Raw genomic sequence first — 23919 nt, 5'->3', positions numbered from 1 at the left:
CTCTGCACAGCCCAGGGGACAGATACATGGTCGCCATGGGGTGGGAGTGGGGGCACATCTGGATTGAATTGCACAGCTATCTGTCTACAGTATCACTAGGGAGTCAGTGTTTAGAAACTCAGATGAGAAATCAAAGTGAGTAGTTTGAATTTTTTTTAAAAAAAGCCATCTCTAATCTCCTTTGAAATGCAAACTAAAGTACTTGGGAGAAAGTGGCAAAGGCATGTAAGGGTACCATAGTCTGAGAGAAGTACTTCTTCTGAATTCCAGCCTGGGCAAGAAGGGTGTCAGGAATCTAGTAACTGTCGTTGTAATTATGGTCTGCAGCATCATTTCCTGAGGGCGCAGAATGGTGGGAGACACTTGGGCTATAGTATCTGATTTTGGGGGCAATAATATGAAGAAAACTGGTCTAAGTGTTGAAGCAAGACATATTTAACTGACCCACTGATAGCAACTTTTCAAATCATTAACCAAAACGCCTATACAATTATCCAGGCCTTAGTTCCATTGCCTACAGTGAGTAAGTTTCACAATAAAGTCTTGAATTGGATGTGGTCCAACAGATCCAATTGGATCTGGACCTCATAAAAGCCTGTTATTTCTTTGCATTCCACCCCAAACTTACTTTATTTAAAAAAAAAATATATATATATATAGAAGGAACTAACAGGGTGGGCAGCAATATAAATTGACAAAGTGGGGCTCCTCAAGCAGCAGGAGCCAGAGGTAAGCTTCCATCTCTGGCATTCTCTTACAGGCAACATCATGGCATTCACACATTTCTTTAGATGTCGGCGCGCTCCTTTTTCTTGCGCTCCTCCCCAAATTGCCATTTAATCATGTGTCTAAACATTCCCTGAATATTGTCCTTTAGAACTCAACTCCTGCTGCTTATTGCTTCATTTGTTACAAGAATAATGTTTGGATTCATCACAGGCATTCCTGGGACAGACGGGATGTTACAGACAAGGCCTCGTGGCTTTCTCCTGCAAATCAGCAGCAGAAACACGTGATGAGAGGGAATAATTATGCTTATGGGTGTATGCCTCTAAGAATATCACAAGTAAGAAATGTATTTTTCAGAATGATACCAACTTACTGCACGCACGCGCACACACACACACACACACACACACAGATGAAAGGAAGCTGAAATGGGCACATGAGTATTCAGATTTCTTTTCAACACAGCCACCACTTACCCCTACCATCACCCCCTATTGGAGTTCTACCTGGACCCTTCCTAGAAAGAGAAAATAATTCATGGACTCAAGAGCTAAACTGCTTGGATACAGATCCCAACGCTGCCATTTACTGTCTGTGTAACTGTAACCTCTCCGTGTGCCTCAGTTTTCTCATCTTTAAAATTGGGATAACAATAGCACCTACCTCACAGGATTGTTGAAATGATTAAATGAGTTAAGATTATAAAGTGCAGAACTTAGTACATAACAAGCTCTATATGTACTTATTGTTATTAATCTATACATTAATTGGGCACTTACTTCATGCCAGGCACTATTTCCCATGCTGGGGAAATAGTGAAGAAGACAGAGGAAGACTGCCCTCATGTTGTTTGAGCTTTCATTCCAGTGGGTGGTAACTATGGGATTGACGGTCACTATGGAAGTGAGTGAGCACGACTGTCAGATAGGGATAACTGATCTGAAGCACATGGAATAGATTGAGTGGATGTGGACACCAGTTTTAGCCAAAGTGGTTCAAGTCAAGCTGTCTCAGGCCGTAACTGACCCTGAAAAACCAGAAGAAGAATGTACCTAGAGGTAAGGGTGACTAGCTTTCCAGGTAGAAGAAAGAGCAAGGGCTGAAAAGTAGTGACGAGCTGGGTGTAGTTTGTCTGAGGAGGGAGTGGGTGACAGCCGTCATGGCCGGAATGCGGTAGATAGGGGACAGGGATACACAAGAAGCAGCTAGACGGGCAAGGCCATCGGCCTCCCCGTGAGTATGCTGAGTCCAAAAGACCACGCCTGGTGAAATTTAAGTCTGGGCATAGACACTTCCGCCTTGGTTAGAGGATGATGCACCCTCTCGTGGATACCACCAGCATTCTTATAATGCCACTGGAGAGTGTGACCATCTGGAAGATGGACTCATATGATAGACTCTCTTTAAATGTACTTGCATTAAGGGCTGGACTCCTGAACTGTGTTATGAAGAAGACCACATTCTTGGTTAGCCCAGACTGACCCAGTGCCATGTGAAATAAGTCACCTAAACAAATTATTCCCCCGTGACCCTATCCCTTACACTCCATTCAAGAACCTCCATTTCCACTGCTCACAAGGGGAGGACCAGCCATGGGACATCCCGAAGCAGCTGAGCTAGCATCGGTGTCAGTGTGACAAACAGTAGTTACGTTCTGTTAGACTCAGAACATGCCGCCACTGTCACATCAGGCCACACAGGCCTGGGATTGAAAAAAAGAAAAAAATCAAATAGTTCTCATCCCTCATGAAAGAAAAAATACTAAAAATAAAAATCTACACCATGAAAATGAGGAAATATAAAAAATGGCAGCTGTGACATGGAAAATGACAATTTTAGCGCAATTATAAACGAAAGGCAAAGTGCCATTAAAGTTAAGGCAATGTTATTAAAAGATGTGTTAATTTTCAGTTAAATTTTCTATAAAGGACCAATTAGTTTAAAAGGCTTGACAGCATTAACTGTGAAACATAAGCTCTGGTAATTATACTTTAAAAAAATAAAAAGAGGAAGATACTCCAGCGTGTTGGAGACACACGTGCAGAGGGGCGTCCGCAGAGCGGGCTAGATGGCGCTGTGGGCTCAGCTTTCCCCGCTGCAATCACTTGGTCCCTTCCCCAGCGTTTCTTGGTTCCCTCAAAGCCTGTTCCTCTGCTACTTACAGGATCTGAGATCACCAAAGTTTAAGAGCCAACAGGGCCACCCATGTGATGTGGGCCGGCTCTCTGATGTTAGATATTAGAGATGGGAACACAGAGGCATAGGCAGAAGGGGATTTTCTGAATTGGTTGCATTGCTAGTCACTTGTTCTTTTTATCAACTACCGTTTATCGAGTATTTGTTGTGCATTAAAAGTTACACAAAGTATTTCATTTAACACTATCCTGTAAACTGGGTTTGGGTTGTTTTGTTTTGTTTTGTGGTATATGGATAAAGAATCAGTCATAGAAAAAAACCCCCACAAAGTTAGCCAACTTTCCCATTGTCATAACTATTGATAGGCAAAGCAGAGATTTGAAATCACACTAGCTGAATTCTGAAGTCTGTACACATAACCAGGGGTGCCACTTTGCCTTACTTAGAAAACAGACTTGGTCTGTTTTCCCTGATCAGGTGGTAGTGGGAAGACACACTCCCATGTTCCTTAGAGTACACAGGTCTCCTAATTCCTGGCATTAATGTAGCTCTGGCAAGCTCTCCAACACCCATGTGACACAAGAACAGCCATAGCAAAGGCCTCTTCCCAAAGCATCCCTGGAGACTAGTCCTGCCAGCATTGGGGGTTCTGTACAAGAGGCCCTCACAAGGCTTCTAGCACAGGTGTAGTGGACATGGGCCATGGTAAGTCCCCGAAAAGACTAGCAGTACAAAAGCTTAGGAGTCAAAGTATCACGCATACATATTAAAACCCTCCCTTTTAGAATTCTGTAATTCTTCAATTCTAGAATTTCTGTTAACCCAGAGAAGAGTTGTGCCTTCTGGGTCAGATGAGTTGTAGAGAGGTTGTTCTAGTTGCACATCCTCCACAGGAATTGTCTTTGATAATTGGCATTTGCAGTCCTAGAACCTGGCTTTCCCCTTGATGCTGAAATAGCCACTTCCTATGCAGAAAGCCCAGATTTAGTGCTTAATTGCAAACCACTGTATGCTCTGCGAGTGACCACATAAAAAAATCGGTGACCTCCAATATGACCGACTGGACATCCTTTTTGGGGAAAAGTGTTGTCTTTCCACCATGTTCCTCAGATCATAACAAGACCTTGATTCATGCTCAGATCACATCTGTGCAATGCTCAAAGTACTTATCTGCAGCTAACTACTGAGGTGTCCAAATGGAACCAAGAGTGCTCTGCCGACAGAAAGGAAGGCATCATTATTCTCCGTCATAGCAGATAGGTGCTGCCCACAGCTCTGCTCCTTGATGCTTGTGTGGAGCAAAATCAAGGGGAGTGAGCTGGGATAGAGACAGTGCCAGCTCAGAGGGTGGAGAATTGGATTCAAAGTTGTGAGTGATTCCAGAGATGTTCAAGCATCTAGGAAACTCTGTGGCCCACCCTGAAATCATACCATTGTTGATGACAATTTTGAAAGTGACACACTCTTTGAATAGCACACAATTTCAGGCTAAACCAAGACCCAGGGATTAGTAGGTGCTCAATAAATGTCAGCAACTGATTGATCAAAAAGATTATGCTGTTTCCATGTAACTGATTTCAAGACAGAAGAGGAAACATGTGAAGGTCAAGCCCTAAAGATTTGACAAAACAGTAAGCTTTCGTGTTGACCTAGACTTATCACTGCAAAGCAGAACTTACAGTGTTCTTTGTTTAAACATCAGTGATCACGTTATTCATTAGAAAAGTTATTCATGCTCAATGTGGAAAGCACAGAAACACATAAAGAAGAAAATTTAAATGTACCATATTCCCAACGCCCAAAGATAAGCATGGTTAGTATTTTGCTATATTTCCTTCCAGATGGGTAGATAAACATGGAATCATCCAGTTTTATATCCTAGTGTTTGGGTTTTTTTTTTTCATTTATTTTCACAGTGTTTTTTCCAGAGCATTTAATTAGTCATAGTCTTGGGTATCAGGATTTGCAAAGCCTCCATAGGACTTCATGAAACACCAGCATATAGATGTTCTTAAATCTACTGAACCATTATCTATCGTGGGACATTTCACTTGTTAGTTTTTGGTTGTCACAATAATTAACCCTGTGATAAACATTATTGTACATAAATATTTGAACAAGAAGCATCTTATTATCTTGAGGTAAACGTACTGGGTTTTTAACAAATATGAACATTTTCAGGATCTCAGTACATATTGCCAGATCATCCCCCAGAGACAGCTGTGCCAGTTCTCACACACGCCCATCCCTGGTGTGTAAATGCCATCTCGTGCCCTCCTGTGGGGACTGATTATCATTTTCCCTGGGCCCTTTAACTGCGTGTATGATGGTTTTGAAGTACATCAAGTGTTAATTATAATTTGTGTGTTGTCATGTAAATGCATATTTTTTGTTGTGAATTCAATAGTTTTTATGTTTAAGAAGTGCTTGCCAAACAAAAGGACTATTGGGTATCATGAAATCAGTTAAATATTCAGCTGTATTTTCATCAGGTTGTTTGTGGCTACTTTTTTTTGCCTTTAACTATTGGTAACATTTACTTCCTTTTCCTGCCCAGCTTTGTTGAGATATAATTAACTTATAATGTGATGTAAGTTTAAGGTGTACAGTGTAATCATTTGACATATGTATATCTTCCAAAATGATTACCAAAATAAGGTTAATTAACATATCCATCGCCTCATATAGTTACATTTTTTTTTGGTGGGGGTGAGAAATTTAAAAGTCTACCCTTTTAGCAGCTTTCAAATATACAGTACAGTATTTTTAACTATAAGTCACCATGCTGTACATTACACCCCCAGAACTTACTCATGTTATAGCTAGAAGTTTGTATCCTTTGGCTACCTTCACCCATTTCCTTAACCTGTACTTCCCATCCCTGCAACCACCAATCTGTTCTCTGTTTCTATGAGAGCAATTTTTTTATGTTATACACATAAGTGAGATTATACGGTATTTGTGTTTCTCTGACTTATTTCACTTAGCATAATGCTTTCAGGCTTCATCCATGTTGTCACTAACACAGGGTTCCCTTCTTTCTATGGCTGGATAATATTCCACTGTATCACATTTTCTTTATCCCCTCACGTGTTGATGCACACAGGTTTTTTTTCCCATGTCTTGGCTATTGTATAATGTTGCAGTGCATATGGGGGTGCAGAAGATAACTTTGAGAAAATGATTTCATTTCCTTAGGATACATACACATAAATTGAATTGCTGGGTTATATGGTACTTCTATTTGTAGTTTTTTGAGGCACTTCTGACTGTTTCCACGGTGGCTGTACTAATTTATATTCCCACCAGCAGTGTATTCCACATCTTCACCAACACTTGTTGTATCTTTTTTACAACAGTCACTCTAACAGGTGTGATGTGATATCTCATTGTGGTTTTATTTTGCATTTCCCTGATGTTAACCACCTTTGCATGTACCTGTTAGCCATTTGAAAATCTGCTTTGGAAAAATGTTTATTTTGTTCCTTTGCCCATTTGGATTTTTTTCCGTGGAGTTGTATGCATTCCATTTACTTCCTTTTTTAGAAATTTAAATATATTTTCACAGTAGAAAATATATGAAATAGATTATAGGAAAAATAAAAATCAATCAAAATTCTATCACCAAGAATTAATCACCTAGTAAAATTTTCGGGTACTAAGTGCAGTTATTTTTGCATAAATATAAACATATCTGTTGAAGTCTGCACTTTTAACATGAATTTTAGATCGTGGTGTTTTGGAGATTCTGCTTTTTTGAATATTTTAATATGTCATATAATTGTTACCATGCTATTAAACATTCTCTGAAAGCATAATATTAATATCTGTACAATGTGAGTCAGGTAAGCATATCATTATTTATTTATTCATTGCTATATTGTTGAAAATTTTTTTCCAGATAGCCAGTTTCCATTAAGTTGTATGCTGAATAAACATTCCTTTCACATGGTGTGTGATGCTTTCATTATCATATACTAAGGAATGGATCAGTAAACTTTTTTTTTTGTAGACAGCCAGATGGTGAATATTTTAAGCTTTTGAGAGCCATACAGATTCTGCCAATACTACTCAACTCTGCCACTATAACACAAAACCTGTTTGCAGATGGTTATGTCTGGGTCCCAATAAAACTTTATATATATAAAAAAAAAACAGGAGACAGGCTAGATTTGGCCTGATTTGCTAACTTCTGTATTAATGTCATAACTGCGAGGCTGCGGCTCTCATTCATCCATTCAGGTTGATTGGTCTTCCAATTTTTAATATTGTCTACAGTGTTTAGTTATGGAAACTTTAATATGTATTATAATACCTGGAAGGACAATTTCACAAACCATTTCTAGAGGAAGTTTAGCATAATTTTATCAAGTTTTCGAAAAGGTTACTTGAAGCTATCATTAGGCATATATCAAACAAAATTTTTACTAGAAAAAAACCATGATATTATAGTATCCAGTTTCCATGTTAAGGAACATGGAATTTCTCTCTATTTTAAAAAATAATCTTTTCTATCTCTCTGTAGACTATCATTACTTTGCTTTCTGCTGTAAAACAGTAGCTATTCTTCTTACTCACATCCAGTGACTGGGATTAAAGAGAGCTTCCTGTGTAGTAGTGTTAATTCTCAAACATATATGACACTGTATCCTCTTTCTTATTTCTAATTTTTTCTTTTTTGTTGCAGTTATATTTGTCATAGATTTGTTTACTTTGTTTTTCGAAGAATTCTTTCTTATATCATTCACTAAATATCTTCTTGCTATTTCATTCATTGTTGCTATATTATTTCATTCTGCTTTTCTTAGATAAAAAGAATAATAAAAGACAATTCAGTTAATGCTTAGCATTATTTATTGCAATTCTTTCATATTTAGTAATAAAAGCATTTAAAGCTCTTAATTTGTCTCTGTAGCTTTGGCCTCAACCCATGACATTTTTATATGTCATTTTCAAATAGTTTTCAATTTTTAAATACTCTGTATTCTAAGTTTGATTTCCGTCATGACCTATAGTTATTTAGTACACTTTTTAAAAAGACTTGGAAGTGTTGGGATATTTACTTTTGTGTCTACTATTATATTAACTTTTAAAATGTAGACTGTACAGCTTACCTTTTGTCATATATACTGAGATTTTATAGTATGAGCTATTGATCATTTTTTCATAATTAATGTTTGGAAGCTACCTAAAAATATTGCAAAGTTTAGCACAACTCTACTAAATCACCCTCATTATATCCTTAATTTTTTAATATTTTGGTCTGTTTGACCTGTGTAAGCTAGAATCACAGTGCTATTTCACATATCATTTTAACACATCACTCTCAGTCCATATTCATTTTACTGTAATTGCTGATTAGTTTTGCTTTCTGTATTTCAATTGTATTATTTTCTCCATAAGTAAGTTTTATTTTTAAGCTATTTTATTTATTTATTTATAATTTTTTTTCAATTACAGTTGACATTCAGTACAGTTTCAGGTATACAACATAGTGGTTAGACATTTACATAACAGTAGTTATATCTTTATTGTAAATTTTAACTATCAGTATAAAGCTAACTCAATGTTGTATTTTTAAATTTTTTCTTTACTATATACTTTCCTATACCTATTTTATTTTGTTTCTGTTAGTCTCTGAAAATATTAGAACATGATTTTGATTTTGGCTATTGAACAAGTCCAAGAATCTTTGCCATTTTATCAAATAATTTAACTCATTTATGTTTAGTTATGTAACATATAATGCTATAATTTTGCATTATGCTTTATGCATGCTTCTATAATTATGTCTTTTATTATCCATCTTTGAATATATAAACTACATTTTGTATGCTTATTTTCTCTAGTGATGTGTAAACTAACCATTCTATTTTTAACTCTAGTTAGTGGTTACCAGGCATTCTACAAATATAACTGAAACAGTATTTCCTAAGTGTTATTATCTAGAAAAATATACTAGCTCTTGATATAGGATCAAAGAATTTACATGCCTTTATGTGCATCTGCCTCTCTCTTATCTCATTTTCTGACTTTTAAAAATAACTTAATATTACTGTATTAGTAGACAATTTTATATCACATTTTTTTCTTTAAAGAATTACTTTTGACATTGACATTAAGTTTTGTAATAATATATACAACTTTTTAAAAAATTTCATGTTTTAATATATTTCAGCAAATTTTTTTCTTTTTTAATCAGTTTCAGGTGTACAAAACAACATAATGATTAGACATTTATACCCCTCAAGTCTACTACCCCTCTGACACCGTACATAGGTATTACAATACCACTGACTATATTTGCTATACTGTACTTTACATCCCGTAAATGAATAGAGATAGATAGATAGATATAGATAGATATAGATAGATATTCATTAAACAATATGGTGAATGTTTAAATAAAAAATATTAATTACAGTAAAAGACACATTGCCATTAATCTCCCTCAAAATACTCCCTCTTGCTTTGAACACACTTATCCCATCATTCTTGCCACTTTCTGAAGCAATTCTGGAAGTCCACTTTCGTAATGTCTTTAGTTGCGCTGTCATGGCTGCCTCGATGTCCTGAATCATTTTGGCTTTGGGGAAGAGCCAGAAGTCGCACGGTTACAGATCTGGTGAATAAGGTGGATGAGGACACACCATAATGCTTTTATTTGACAGAAATTGCCATATACCAGAAATGATGTGTGACACAGAGAGTTGTCATGATGGAGGATGATTTATGGCACACTTTAAAACACACCTCCTCTCAACTGTAGTTCACACCCTACTGACTGCACCTAACAAGAGGAAACCTGTCACACACTGTTACTAAAGTTCATCATACCGCTTCCCATATTAAAGATACCTGCCTTTCCGTTGGATGGCACTCAGCAGCAGCATTCACCGTATTTTCTGTTAACAATGGAAAGGCTTTGTGTCACACATGGCTTCTGGTATAGTAATTTCTGTCAAATAAAAACATTACGGTGTGCAGGATGGCTCAGCTTAAAAAAAAAAAAAGGGTCAGCCAAGTGGCGCGTTGGTTAAGAGCTGACTTGGGATGCCAGAGGGCCCTGGTTCAGATCCCACATATGAGGGCCAGTGACACTGCCCTCTACAGCTAAGATGCTGAACAACAGCTCAACCTGGAGCTGGGCTGCCTGAATCACCGGCGAGGGCATAGGCTGCAGCCCCTGCTGCAGTGGGTTGCCATGGGCTACCGTATGTAGCCAGCAGCCAGCATGAATGGCCAGCAGCTGCAGTGAGCAGCCGTCCAGAAGCCGGCGACTGATCTGCCTCGTCAGGGAAGAGCGCAACGATGGTGCGAACTTGGGCCAGTGAAACAACGCCCTCCACAACTAGACTGAAGAACAAAACAAAAAGCATCTTGTCTGTTCTCCTTCCCTGATTCCCCAGCATTGTTCCCCTCCCCCAATTCCCCAATAAAAATCTTAAAAAAAAAAATTATGGTGTGTCCACATCCACCTTATTCACCAAATCTGATACAGTGTGACTTCTGGCCCTTCCCCAAAGTCAAAATGACCATAAAAGGAAAACATTTTGAATTGATTCAGGACATCGAGGCAACCATGACAGCTCAACTAAAGACACTCATGAAAGAGGATTTCTGGAACTGCTTCAGAAAGTGGCAAGAATGATGGGATAAGTGTGTTCGAAACAAGGGGGGATATTTTGAGGGGGATTAATGGCAATGTGTCTTTTACTGTAATATATATTTTTTAATTTAAACATTTATCATAGTTTTTGATCACTATATATATGTATATATTTGACATTCAATATTATTCTACATCAGCTTCAGATGGGCAGTGCAGTGGTCACAATCTTTGATGTGATCCCTCCAATAAGTCCAGTACCCATCTGATACCCTACATGATCTTTACAACATTATTGATTATAGTCTCCATATTGTATTTCACATCCCTGTCACTAGTATTTTTAAACCAAATTTGCTCATTTTTTAATTTTTAAAAGTTTCAGATGATTTTGAAGGAAGCGGATTTTTGTTTCTGAGTACTTTTTTAAATGAAGTAAATCAATAAATGCTTAGGTACTCAGAGATTCAAAAATATTTCTATTGCTTTAACAATAATTTAGCTGCATGTAGAATTCTTGGGATAAATGTGTCCTTTCAAAACTCACTTGACATTGCTCTTAAGTTTCCTAGAGAAATATCTGGCTAACCTGATGGTGTGCTTTTTTTTTTTTTTTTTTACAGCATTGAATTGGGTCACTTTTTTCATCATTGAATATTTTAAATTCAAACATTCACCAAGTACATTAAGGTCTAGATGTTGTCACATTTACCTGGTGAAACATTTTGATCCTTATCTCATTTCATTCTGTATTCATTTGTTTCCTTGCTTGCTTGTTCATTTTTACCTGCTTGAATTTTGTTTACAACTATAACTTGTGAACACTTGCTATTTATCCATTTAACCTCTGTTGTCTTCCCTCAGTATCTGTCAGCATTCTTATTTAAAAATAAAGAAAAAGAAAAGAAAAAATCCCCACGCATTTCTTTATGTAGTTAAACTTCTTAGTTTTACTTCAACTTCACTGATTGTGTGTGTGTGTGTGTGTGTGTGTGTGTGAGAGAGAGAGAGAGAGAGAGAGAGAGAGAGAGAGATTTTCAGTTCTACAACTTACTGCTTCTGTTTTCAAATTGTGATAAGAACACTTAACATGAGATCTACCCATTTACCAAATTTTTCAGTGTACAATATAGTGTTGTTAATTACAGCTTTTTAACAGATACATATTTGGCCAATACAGGTTTAGTTACCATTTAGGTATTTTTTAACATCTTTATTGAAATATAATTAACATCATGCAACTCACCCATTTAAAGTGTACAATTCAATGTTTTTTAGTATAATCACAGATACATACAACCATTACCACAGTTAATTCTAGAACATTTTCATTGCCTCAAAAAGAAACCCATACCCTTTAGCTATCCACCATTACTCCTTTGTCCTCCTCCCCCAAATCTAAGCAGCCATTAACCTATACTATCTATTTCTATAGATTTGCCTCTTCTGGACATTTCATATAAATGGAGTTTTATAACGTGTAGCCTTTTGTGACTGACTTTGGTCACTTAGCATAATGTTTTCAAGGTTCATTTATGTTGGAGCATGAATTAATACTTCAATTCTGTTTTTGGCTGAAAAAATTCATCCATGGAAATAACAAATTTTGTTTATGCATTCATTAGATGATGGATATTTGGATCACTTCCACTTTTGGTTATTATGAATAATGCTGCTGTAAACATTCATGTACAAGTTTCAAATGGACACATGTTTTTGTTTCTCCTGGGTATATACAGAGGAGCAAAATCGTTGGGTTATATGGTAACTCTTTTTAACCATTAGAGGAACTACCAGACTGTTTTCAAAAATGCCTGCATCATTTTCTATTCCCACCAGCAGTATGTTAGGGTTCCAATTTCTGAATTTTCCTCATCCACTCTTGTTATTATCTGGTTATTTTTAACTGTAGTCATCCTACTGGTTGTGAAGTGGTATCTTGTGGTTTTGGTCTGCATTTCATTAATGACTAGTGATATTGAGCATCTTTTCATTTGTTTGTTGACCATTTGTATATTTTTTTTGGAGAAATGTTTACTCAAGCCTTTTGTCCATTTAAAAAATTGGGTAATTTATCTTTATGTTAATGGATTGTAAGCTTTTTAAATATATATTCTGGATACTACACCCTTATCAGACACATGATTTGCAAATATTTTCTCTCATCCTGTAGGTTTTATTTTCACTTTCTGGATAGTGTCCTTTGATACACAAAATATTTTTAATTTTAATGGAATTCAGTTTGTCTATTTTTCTTTTATTTGCTTATGCTTTAGGTATCATATCTAAAAATCCATTTTCAAATCAAAGGTCATGAAGATTTACTCCTGTGTTTTCTTCTAAGTGTTTTATATTTTTAGCTCTTATATTTAAGTCTTTGATCCATTCTGAGTTAATTTTGCATATGGTGTGAGGTAGGGGTCCAACTTTATTCTGCATGTGGATGTCCAGTTGTTGCAGCACCATTTGTTTAAGAGACTGTATTCTTTCTCCAGAATGGTCTTGACACCCTTGTTCAAAATCAATTGACCATAAGTATATTAGTTTATTTCTGGACTCTCAGTTCTGTTCCAATGGTCTATATGCCTATCCTTGTGTCAATACCACACTGGTATGATGAAGTAGCTTTGAAGTTAAAAAGTGTGAGTCCTTCAACTTTTTATTTTCAAGATTGTTTTGGCTTTGGGGTCACCTGCAGTTTCATGTAAATTTTAGAATCAGCTTATCCATTTCTGCAAAAATGTTTTTTTAGATTTTGATAGAAATTGCATTGAATCTGTAGCTTGTTTTGAGGAGTCTTGCTGTTCTAATACTATTAGTCCTCCAATCCATGAATATGGGCTATCTTTCCATTTATTTAGATCTTTTAAATTTTCTTTCAGCAATATTTTGTGGTTTTCAGGGTGTGTACCAGTCTTATATCTCCTTGGTTAAATTTATTACTAAGTATTTTATTCTTTGTGATGCTTTTGTAGGTGGAATTGTTTTCTGAATTTCATTCTTGAATTGTTCATTACAAGTACACAGATACACAAATGATTTGTGTACATTGATTTTGTATCCTGCAAAGTTGCTGAATTCATTTATTATTTATAATAGTATTTTAGTGGATTCCTTAGGATTTTATATATACAAGATTATGTTCTCAGGGAATAGAGACAGTTATACTTCTTCCTTTATGATATGGATGCCTTTTGTTTCTTTCTAGCCCTGGCTAGAACCTCCAGGACTATGTTAATTAGAAGTCCTGAGAGCCATTTCCTCCTCTTGTTCCTGATCTTAAGGGCAAAGCATCTGGTCTTTCAAAATTAAGTTTGATGTTAGCTGTGGGATTTTCATGCATACTCTTTATCAGATTGAGGAAGTTAAAACTGGATGTTACATGAAGTCAGCATTCTTATCATCTGATCTTTCACTTGTTATAGATACTCTGTATTTTTTTAAAAATTGACTTTAAAATAAATGTTTCATAAATTTTTCTTTTTCTTCTTCCAGTAACTATTTAATTAGTCAAAAGGATGCTTTTCCTTACATCTTAAACACTGTGCTTCCATTTTTAAAAATACTTATATTGGCTGTTATTCTCTCTCTCTCTCTCTCTCTCTCTCTCTCTGCATTTGAGCGAGGAGAAGTCTGTTTTCCAGTGTACGAGGTTATGGGTGTTCTGTTGTCCACCTTGTGTGCTATTAGACAACCCCACACCCCCCACTCCCCACCCCCAGTCTAGATTCTGAAAGGCAATTACAGCACAAAAACTCTTGTCAAAGTTCTGTGTCTAACACTCACTCATTTAATGTGCCACAGGGCTGAGGAGGGGTCTCCTGCTTCTAATGATGGGCTATCTGACTGCAGGGAAGAGGATTTACCTCTGTAAACTTTGGAAATGTTTGTATGTGCATCCTGAGCCAACCTCTACTAGAGCATGCCCCTGGTGGTCTGTCCCACTGCTGCAGTCACACCCCAGGATGCAGTCTCCTGTGACCTTGCTGTGCCATTCCTGAGTCTAAATGGGGTCTTAGAATGGAGGGATACTGACAAGTGCAGAGTTCAAGGATGAAATGAATGGCCTTGGTTTGCCCCACCCCCAAAAATGTGTAAATGATTTTTAAAAAGGGAAGTTTGGAAATAAGTTGACTGTTCTCATCATCAAAGGCACTGAGTCTCTGACACTAGGCCAAAGGATTTATTAGTGCTTCCTTTGCACAAACACTGTTCTAAGTGCCTCTCATGTATTAGTTATACAGGCCTTATAACCACTCTGTTATTACATTTTATAGATCTTGAATCTGAGGCACGAAAATGATAAATAGCTTCTGAGGTCACCCAGCTACTGAGTGGTGAGGTCAGCATTAAACCCACAGCCTGACTCCTTAACCACTCTATATCTACTTATGTATCAATCTACCTCTCTATCCAGTCAGATAATAGATATAGAAGTATACAATAGATATAGAAGCACGCACACACACATGCACACACACACGCACACGCCAGCAACGTTTCCTCCTTTACTGCCCTTGTTCTTCTTCTGCCCCGGGCATAGCTGAGCTGTGGTAGAGGATACGTTCTCCTTAGGTCCTGACTGCTCTTGGAATTTTGCAGCCCTTTGGGTATTTCTGCAAATATTTCTTTTTTTTTAAGATTTTATTGGAGAATTGGGGGAGGGGAACAGACAAGTTGCTGTCCTTTTGTTCTTCAGTCTAGTTGTGGAGGACATCGCTTCACTGGCCCATGTTGGTATTATCATTGCGCTCTTCCAGGGTGAGGCAGTCGCTTGCCGGCCATTTGACAGCCGCTCATGGTAGCTCACGGCAGCCCACTGCAGCCCCGTTGCAGCCTACACCATCATTGGTGACTCACGGCAGCCCAGCTCCAGGTCGAGCTGTCCTTTACCATCTTAGCTGTAGAGGGCAGTGTCACTGGCCCTCATGCGGGATCTCAACTGGGGCCCTGCTGCTCAGAGCTGGAGCTCCCAAGAAAACTCTTAACTAACACGCCACTCGGCTGGCCCATTTTTTGCAAATATTCAAATGAGGAAAGTGAACCTAACCCCATTAGCAGCTCCCATCTGAACTCAAAGGTCCTCATGAAATTCTTTGCATATAAACTTGATTTTAAGGACTATGCATATATTACTGATGAGAAAATCCAAGTCTAGAATGATTAGGCAGCCTCCCCAAGACATAGAACTAGTGATGGCCAAGCAGCCTGAGAACTCATTTTCATCTGGCTTGTTTCCCACTATGTTTTGCCAGGTAAACTGTCTTAAGAATTGCTGACATAAAAACGCAGCTGTTTTTCCTAACCTGTTCCCAAAGGCCCTTACGTCCTCAAAAGCCACAGGCAAAATTTGGTTGGATTTTATATAACCTGTTTGATTTCTTCTTACAGTGGGGAATGGAATGCAGACCCTTGACTGAGATTTTTCTCAGTTAGGCTGGGTGACATATGTCTTTTTGAACTCTTTTATTTGATATTCTATTAATTTTTTTAAAACTTTCATTGTTTTACTCTTAACAGACCTGTTATGTTTCAGGTGACAGACAAATGTACACATAGAGGAAGCTTATCTAATAAGCTGCATTTGCTCAGGCTACTGAGGTTATAGGAAAAACAAAACCCCAATTGCACACACCAGGACATCCATTTGTTGTAAATTTACCTGACATATTTGATTGATTTCCGGGTTAGACTGTTATCAAAGCATGTGATAAATTGTTGACTATGTGGCCTTCATGATGCCCTTGGCATCTTCTTCCAACACAGAAAGAAGTTTTGTCGTTGTTGGGGGGAAGTAGTTCCCTGGCACATGGGGATGGGGCCACAGAGGCAGTGCCGCCTGGGTTGGCAGCCTGGGGAGGTTGCAATTTATTACATGTAAGCAGTGTTTACATCCCTGGTAACATCTGTTATGGTAAGCAGCAGCCACTTAGACTTTAGCACTTTAATAAAAATCCCCTGAATCGGTTTTTAAGTCATCCTCTTGTGGCAGAACAAAGTAGGAGAGAAAAGAATGGAATAATTGGAGGCTGCTGTCTTTTCACTTCCCACATAAAATTATTTGAAGAGACAGGCCCGAACTTGGAACAAGAATACCAAGAAAAGTTGTAATTTGGATGTCGGTTATTGTGACTTTAGGGTGTTTGCTTAAAGGACTTTTCCCCCAAGTCTTTCTCTCTTTCTTCCCAGACATACTTCAATGACAATATCCTTACCCTGATACGGACCCTGGTGACTGGAGGAGCCACGCCAGAGCTCGAGGCTCTGATTGCTGAGGAGAATGCCCTTCGAGGGGGCTACAGCACCCCCCAGACGCTGGCCAATAGGGACCGTTGTCGCGTGGCCCAGTTAGCACTGCTGGACGGGCCCTTTGCAGACTTGGGGGTGAGTTCGCGGTGCAGGGGTCAATTGAGCCTGCTGTTTGGTCATAGCATGGTCTGAATGATCTGGGTACCAGACAGTGGCAAGTTGGTTATCTGACTTTTCTACCTTCCATAGTAAATAACTAAGAGGTCATGTTTATGGCTTACTGTGTATCAGGCACTGTGTTTTATATGTAATCATTCATTTGTATCCTCATGGTCACCCTTTGACGTAGGTTCTATTATCAGACACTCTGAGGAAACTGAGTCTCAGGGAGACTGAAGACTGGCCCTATCAGGAATTTGCACCAGGAACCCTGGCTTCAGAGCCTATGGCTTACTTACTCCCATCAGGTATCTTCTACCATGAGACAGCAGATGATTCCAGCATACAGCCAAGACTGGGAACGCTTTCTCTAGGGTACTTCACGGCCACTTAACCCCAACTGCACCTTAGTAGCCCATGAGGCGCTTTTATAAGCCATTGACGGCCATGCCCAGCCCGCAGGATTCTGAGCTTTTGTGTCTGGGTAGGACCCTCCACTGGTGGTTTTCAGAACACCACCAGTTATTACAATATGTGCTTCCAGAGCCACTGGCCAAACAAATAGCATCTCATGTGGATCCTTTAATGTCTCTAATTCCAGACCCAGATCTCCTAATTTCTGAGGCTGGACCCAGTCACTCTCCCCCATGTCCTCCCTGCTGCAGAAGTGACCAATGTCTCCCTTTGGGTTCCACACACCAGCCTGGTTCAAGCACTTTGGCAGAAGTACGTAGTCTTAACCCTTATTCCCAGCCCTACTCCAGGGATGCGTGCAAGGGTTGGAGCCATAAGTCTTGGGAACCAATAAACCCATTGCATAAATAATAGCGTCACCCAAGGAAAAGGGTCTCTTTCTTCAGAAACCCTGATGCCGACTTGTGCCATATTTTAGTTTGGTTATGGCCAGGGACCTATGTTTGTAAGGCCACTTCCATAGCTAGTGGCTCTTTTTATCTATCACTCACTGATACACTTTCAAAAGACAAAGACTTTAAATAATGGTAAGATTTGGCTTCGTTTGTGTTCTCTAATATGATGCCGATATGGAGATTGCCATGACAGGAAAGGCAAATGCAGGTACTTTATTCCAAGTGAAGTCATTCTTCAGTGCCCTTCCTATAATAACGCCTACCTGGAGCCACCTGGCTGCATGAAGCCAGCATTTCCAAGTGAATGAATTTGCTTTCACATTCCACATGAGGCCCCAGACCCTTGGATTGTGGACTGATTAGAACTGTGAATCCCAGTTATTCAGCCTGCAGACCTCCAGCTCCTGGGGAAACACTTTCTCTTCCACTCTTGCCATCTCTGAGGTCTGTAAATTGTGCTTTTCACACAGTCCTTACCTGAAAGAGTCTGTCACCATAGTACCTGGTGGGGTCTTTTCTCCTTGCAATGATTTTCATTATCACTCAAGCAGTTTTGACAACACGGTCAGATCACAGCGATTACAGCTAAGCTGGGGCTAAACATAATCACCATTTTGCAGAGCTGACTTCTTTTCCTCAGCTGACCATACATTTGAGACCTTCCAGCTTTGCACCCTCACTTAAAGTCTCCTTAGATCTACAGATGGAAGGCTAGAGAGCACCAAGGGAAAACTGTGTTTGATTCCTCAAAATCACCAATGTTAGGCGTAGTCTGTTAAATTAACCACACTGACTTTTTCAGACCCTCCAACTCAGGAGACACCGAAACAAGCTTCCGTGAAAAGGCCCATTTCCCTCTGGACCTCTACTTGCAGGCCAATAAAAGTGATGTTTCTCTCTGTTCTTTTGTTGTCTCCCAGGATGGTGGTTGTTATGGTGATCTGTTCTGCAAAGCTCTGAAAACATATAATATGCTTTGTTTTGGAATTTATCGGCTGAGAGATGCTCACCTCAGCACCCCCAGCCAATGCACGAAGAGGTGAGTATGTCTGCACTCTGTTCCCCCCACCCAATTCAGAGACATATTAATAACAGCCATCTCCTGTCCTCCACTAAGAGGCCAAGGCTTTTACACATGCTGTCAACATGCAAATTGCCCTGCCCATGTTCAATCCAACACTGAGTTTGGAGGTTATGGGAAGCTTTCTCCTTTAATTACCAATAGCAGATGTAAAGACATTGTGGGAAGAATTTAAGTTTTCTAGAATAGTTGCATCACCTAATTATAAAAGTTGTGAATAGAAGTATCTCCCCAAACTCCAGCTATTGGGATAATTCTGTTGGTACCTTATATAGAGATAGCTCATATTGCTAGTGTTTAAGATAAATGGTTCCTTTGCCACAGCTTAGATGCCTATTTTTACTTAATATATTTTTAATTGACTCACTCATTTACTTTAATATATTTAAGAAAATTGTATATTACCACCTTAAGCAGGAAAAATAACAGTTTATGTATGCTAGTTATATTTTTCCAATATGCATTAAAAGAAATTCATAGCAGCCCCAAATTAAAAGTATGTCCTAGAATTACCAAAATCAGTATATTTGGATAATATACCCCAGGAAACAATGCTGTAGAGATGGGTGTTTCTCAGACCTTGCATATTATAGAATCCCTCGGGGTGCTTTTTAAAAAAAAACTCTGATTAGTCTGACTTAACTGGTCTGGAAAGAAATATATATATGTGTGTGTGTGTGTGTGTGTGTGTGTGTGTGTGTATATATATAATTTTTTAACACCCAGAAATTACAGCGTATAGGCAGAGTTGAGAATAATTGCTGTAGGCCAGTGGGTTCTCAAAGTTTAGTGAGCAGAACAGTCACCTACAAAGCTTGTTAAAATGCACATTGCTGGACCCCACACCCAGAGTGTCTGATTCAGTAGGTTTGGGGTGGGGCTGCTTAGGACTTTGTGTTTTTAAGAGGTTCCCAGGTGATACTGATATATCTGGACTGAGGACCACACTTTGAGATCCACTGCTATAGATGAAACAGTGATTTTTTTTTTTAACTGTTCACCTGAGAAAGCTTGATCAAATTGAGGAGAATAGTTATGGCAGGACTGACTCATAGTCAGGGAGGTGTTTTATGTTCTTCCACTTAGTAAAATGCCCACCAAAGTTGATTTTTAAAAGGTAAAGAGTGAGGAAGGACTAAGATGCTACATTAATCCTCTGGTATAGTTCTGGAATTGTCAGGACATTCTAGAATGACAGACACAGCCCAGTCCATGGAACCTCCTGCACACACTTGAGCTACTCAAGATCAGGAGTGAATTTGACATTGTGTTGAAAGAGGCTCATAGGCCATAGGAAGCAGAGTCTGGTTTTCTCATTATCAGTGCTAATTCAGCATCTTAAGATGCCAGGGCTCATGGTTGGTTTCCTGTGTTGAGCTAAACCCAGGAAGACTTAGTTCAACTTGGAAGATAATTTTTAAGGCCTTGAACCAGCTTGAAGTCCTCCTTCCAGATCCTCTGGTAGACCTAAGGATTCAGAGAAAGGTGAAATGTCCACCCAGCCATCCTCCTTCTGTGACATCTTTGCTCTCCCGTGCAGGTATGTCATCACCAATCCCCCGTACGAGTTTGAGCTCGTGCCGACGGACCTGATCTTCTGCTTAATGCAGTTTGACCACAACGCCGGCCAGTCGCGGGCCAGCCTCTCCCATTCCTCCCACTCGTCCCAGTCCTCCAGCAAGAAGAGCTCCTCCGTTCACTCCATCCCATCCACGGCAAACCGACCGAACCGGCCCAAGTCCCGGGAGTCCCGAGACAAACAGAAGTACGTGCAGGAAGAGCGGCTCTGATATGTGTATCCACTGCCACCGTGTGTGAAACTGTATCTGCCACTCATTTCCCCAGTGGGTGTTTCCAACAGTAACTTCCCCCATTTTCCCCTGTAGTTTTCCCCCTCCCTTTTTTTACACATATTTGCATATGTATGATAGTGTGCATGTGGTTGTCATTTTTATTTCACCACCATAAAACCCTTGAGCACAACAGCAAATAAGCAGAAGGACCAAAAGTTATTTATGATCCTAGGGGAAAAATAACCCAAAGGCATGCTCCAGACATAAATAGCTCACTGCCCGGAATGAGTGCACAGATTAGCAGAGGGAACTTGCGATCAATGTCAGTAGGTAAAGCAAGGTGACGTAGTTCATTTAGTTGGCGTTGAAGAAAAGTTTGTTTTGATATAGCAGGATGATCAGGGTGCTTTGGGTTTTGATTTTGTTGTAGTTTTCCTTCCTTTCTTTTTTTTTTTTTTATACACACACAATGATATATACACACGTTTCTTTGAAACAAGCAACCAAAAAGCAAGAAAACATTTCGATTGAGTCTACTCTCTAGACCGAAGTATCGCGAAGCATTTGAAAAGCTTTCGCCTTTCGGGTAGATGATTATTAAGCACCTGCTTGTTGTAAGAGAACGTCTGAGATTTTTTAGTTACTAACCAAAGCCTTTTGTCCCAGAGTTAGCTTCCTTTGGGAATGCAGATGAACATTTCTACCCTTACCTTGGAGGAAAGCAGAGTATTCCATTCGTGGATGTATCAAATTCTAGTCATTTAATTTTAGTGAAAAGAGGTTTGATTGCATATTAAATTGTTATTCTGTCTCCTTACGCTGCCATGTGAATAGCTATTTTTTTTCTTTCACTTTTTGACATTTGGGATGAAAAGCCATATGTATCATAAATATCAGATGTAAGTCATTAAACACTGCCTTCCTGGGACTTTTACATCTTTTAAAAGGTGAATTACTTACCTTATGTACAGAATAAATAATGCTCAGGAAAGAGCAAGTATTTTTCCACGCATTCTCAGGGGGCCTTTTTACTCCCCTCTGTTTGATTAGCTAGGGTCCCTATGCCAGGTAGGAGCAAGGGTTAGGGCCATGGAAGAGCAAGAGGAAGATAAACCCAGCAGCAGATCATGTTTTCCTAGGAGCCGACATGCTAAATAAATCAGAATGGAGGAGGATCAAGCCACAGTTGACTCAACAGAGACAAAAGCCAGCTACCACCTTACACTGGTGGCACAGCTGCATGATGCTAGCTGTCCCAAAGCGGAAAGCTCGTGGGGAAAATTCCTCCTCATCAATTTCTTTAACATAGCCAATTTACTTAGGCAGGTGAAGGACAATCATAGAGGACTTCTCCTTGTCATTATGACGTGGGGAGGAGGAGAAGAGTACAACAGTGAGCCAAACACATTTTGGTACAATAATTTTTTTCTTTTGTTTTCTTTCTTTGTCTCAGTTAGTAAGCATGAGAGGAAAGGTAGACAAATACCCTTTTTTTCAGTATACAGTTGTCAGATGTTTTATGCATGCAAATCATGCTTTAGTGCAGTAGTTCTTAAAAAATCGGCCCACTCCCCCTAAACCAAATTCTGACATAGATGGACCAGCCCTGGGCTGGTATGTACATATTTGCGATGCTTACTTTTAAATTTTTCCATCGAGTAGAATAGGGGTGGAGGGAAGGAGAAAAATGTCACAGCTGTACTATCTCTAAAAAGGTGTTTTTATGGTGAATGTTTTGGGTTTAGATTTTGGATCCCCTGTCCCCCCAAGCATGATAGTTTTGGAGATTTGCTTGCTGTGTGAATTGACAAGCACTTTTACTGACAAAATGGTGAGAGGCTCAGTCAGAAACTCCACCCCCACACCAAAGACAAGGCATGCAGTATTCAAACCAGTAATGGGGTGGGGAATCATTGTATACATGTATATTAAAAAGCCCCTATGAACAGAAGATTTTTTTCAAATTATTTTTGTCCCTATATATAATTGATTTATATATTATGTATAACTATCTTTTTATATATAACTATATAAATATTTCTTTATATATACACATATATACGTATATATGTATACACACACACACACACACACACACACACACACATACACACATGTCCCCTAGTTTTGGATCATGAAGAGCTCTTCATGCATTCTTTGCAAAGGAGGTTATACAGTTACGCCCTCAGAACATTTATAACTATAAGAATGTGCCAGTTAAAGTGCTCAACAGGAAATATGACAGTTTAAAAGCATTGTAAAACTCACATAGCTTACTTCTCTCTCTAAAGTGCAACAAGGATGAATAGAATGGGCCAAGGTATGACAATTAATGGTTCTGCATGACCTAGCCACTGCTGGGGGTTTTCTTCTCTAACGTTGTCCTTGTGAAAACTTTTGTGAAATTAAAAAAAAAAAGGAGTTACAAATTTTATTCTGTTATTGGTTTGTTTATTTTTATTTATATTGTTCTGTTTGTGGTTTTATTTATTTTGTTTTGCTTTTTATTTTTTCCTCCCCATTTCCCCTCCTCCCCACTTCCTTCTTCTCCTCCTTCCTCCACTTTCTAAATTGCTCAGCGCAATGAGGCTGTGCTGCTGCTACTGCTAGAACCCTTAGAGTTTGTTTTGGTGTTCTTGGGTTTGGGGCTGGGTAATATGGGGGGAAGTTCTCTCCATCTGGCTTGCCTTTTAATCTGCACGTGGCCTCCCTGCCCACCTTGGTACCTTGCTCCAAGTTCAAAAGCATTTTCCCATCGAGAAGCCCAGCTTCCTCCACTTCCCCCCATTACCACCACCCCAACCCAGTCCCCCATCAGTCTGTCCACATCTCTGTGTTTATCTTGGCAAGACCTACTAAATCAAGTGATGATGCCAGGTGATAAACTTTTCTGGAAAACATATGCATCTATTCCATTTGGCAAACCTGCTTCTCAGTTAATATTTTATCCTCCTTTTGATTGAAACCAGGAGGATTATTAATGGCAAAAGCATTGATCTCCTTTATGTTTGATCAGCGTGACCCAAAATTAAAACTGTTCAGCTGTATGTATTGACTCAATAGCCCATACCCAGTCACCTGGGGGCTGATGACTCAGTCTCTATATCACCAAGGTCTCTCCTGCCACTTGCCTTTCAGACATTTGTTAAATCCCAACCAGAGATTGGGCAGATAGAGAGAAGTAAATCCAAAATGCGTTGCATATACAATCTGTTAGCAGCTCTGATGAGATGATACTGTGACGGGAATGGAATGGGAACCGACTGTGATGTGCGATGAAATTTGGGGATTTTC

At 39.0% G+C, this 23919-nt stretch overlaps 1 protein-coding gene across 40 annotated transcripts in view; it reads left to right on the top strand.

Moving 5' to 3' along the window:
* Positions 1 to 23919, top strand: part of KCNMA1 (potassium calcium-activated channel subfamily M alpha 1) — a 744819-nt gene that overhangs the window by 707664 nt on the left and 13236 nt on the right. For 21 of the 40 annotated variants that reach the window (XM_019657024.1, XM_019657023.1, XM_019657013.1 and 18 more), the window contains 4 exons: positions 16664 to 16858; positions 18672 to 18790; positions 20373 to 20597; positions 22917 to 22945. In XM_019657024.1, the coding sequence (XP_019512569.1) occupies positions 16664 to 16858; positions 18672 to 18790; positions 20373 to 20597; positions 22917 to 22945 (568 nt within the window). Of the gene's footprint in view, positions 1 to 16663; positions 16859 to 18671; positions 18791 to 20372; positions 21443 to 22916; positions 22946 to 23919 lie in introns of those variants that run through there. The other 19 variants (XM_019657033.1, XM_019657032.1, XM_019657039.1 and 16 more) reach the window with 2 other exon arrangements.

Source organism: Hipposideros armiger, unplaced genomic scaffold (assembly GCF_001890085.2).
Source record: "Hipposideros armiger isolate ML-2016 unplaced genomic scaffold, ASM189008v1 scaffold_272, whole genome shotgun sequence".
NCBI lineage: Eukaryota > Metazoa > Chordata > Mammalia > Chiroptera > Hipposideridae > Hipposideros > Hipposideros armiger.
Note: the sequence above shows the minus strand (reverse complement) of the source record. Positions and strands in the feature narration are given on the sequence as shown.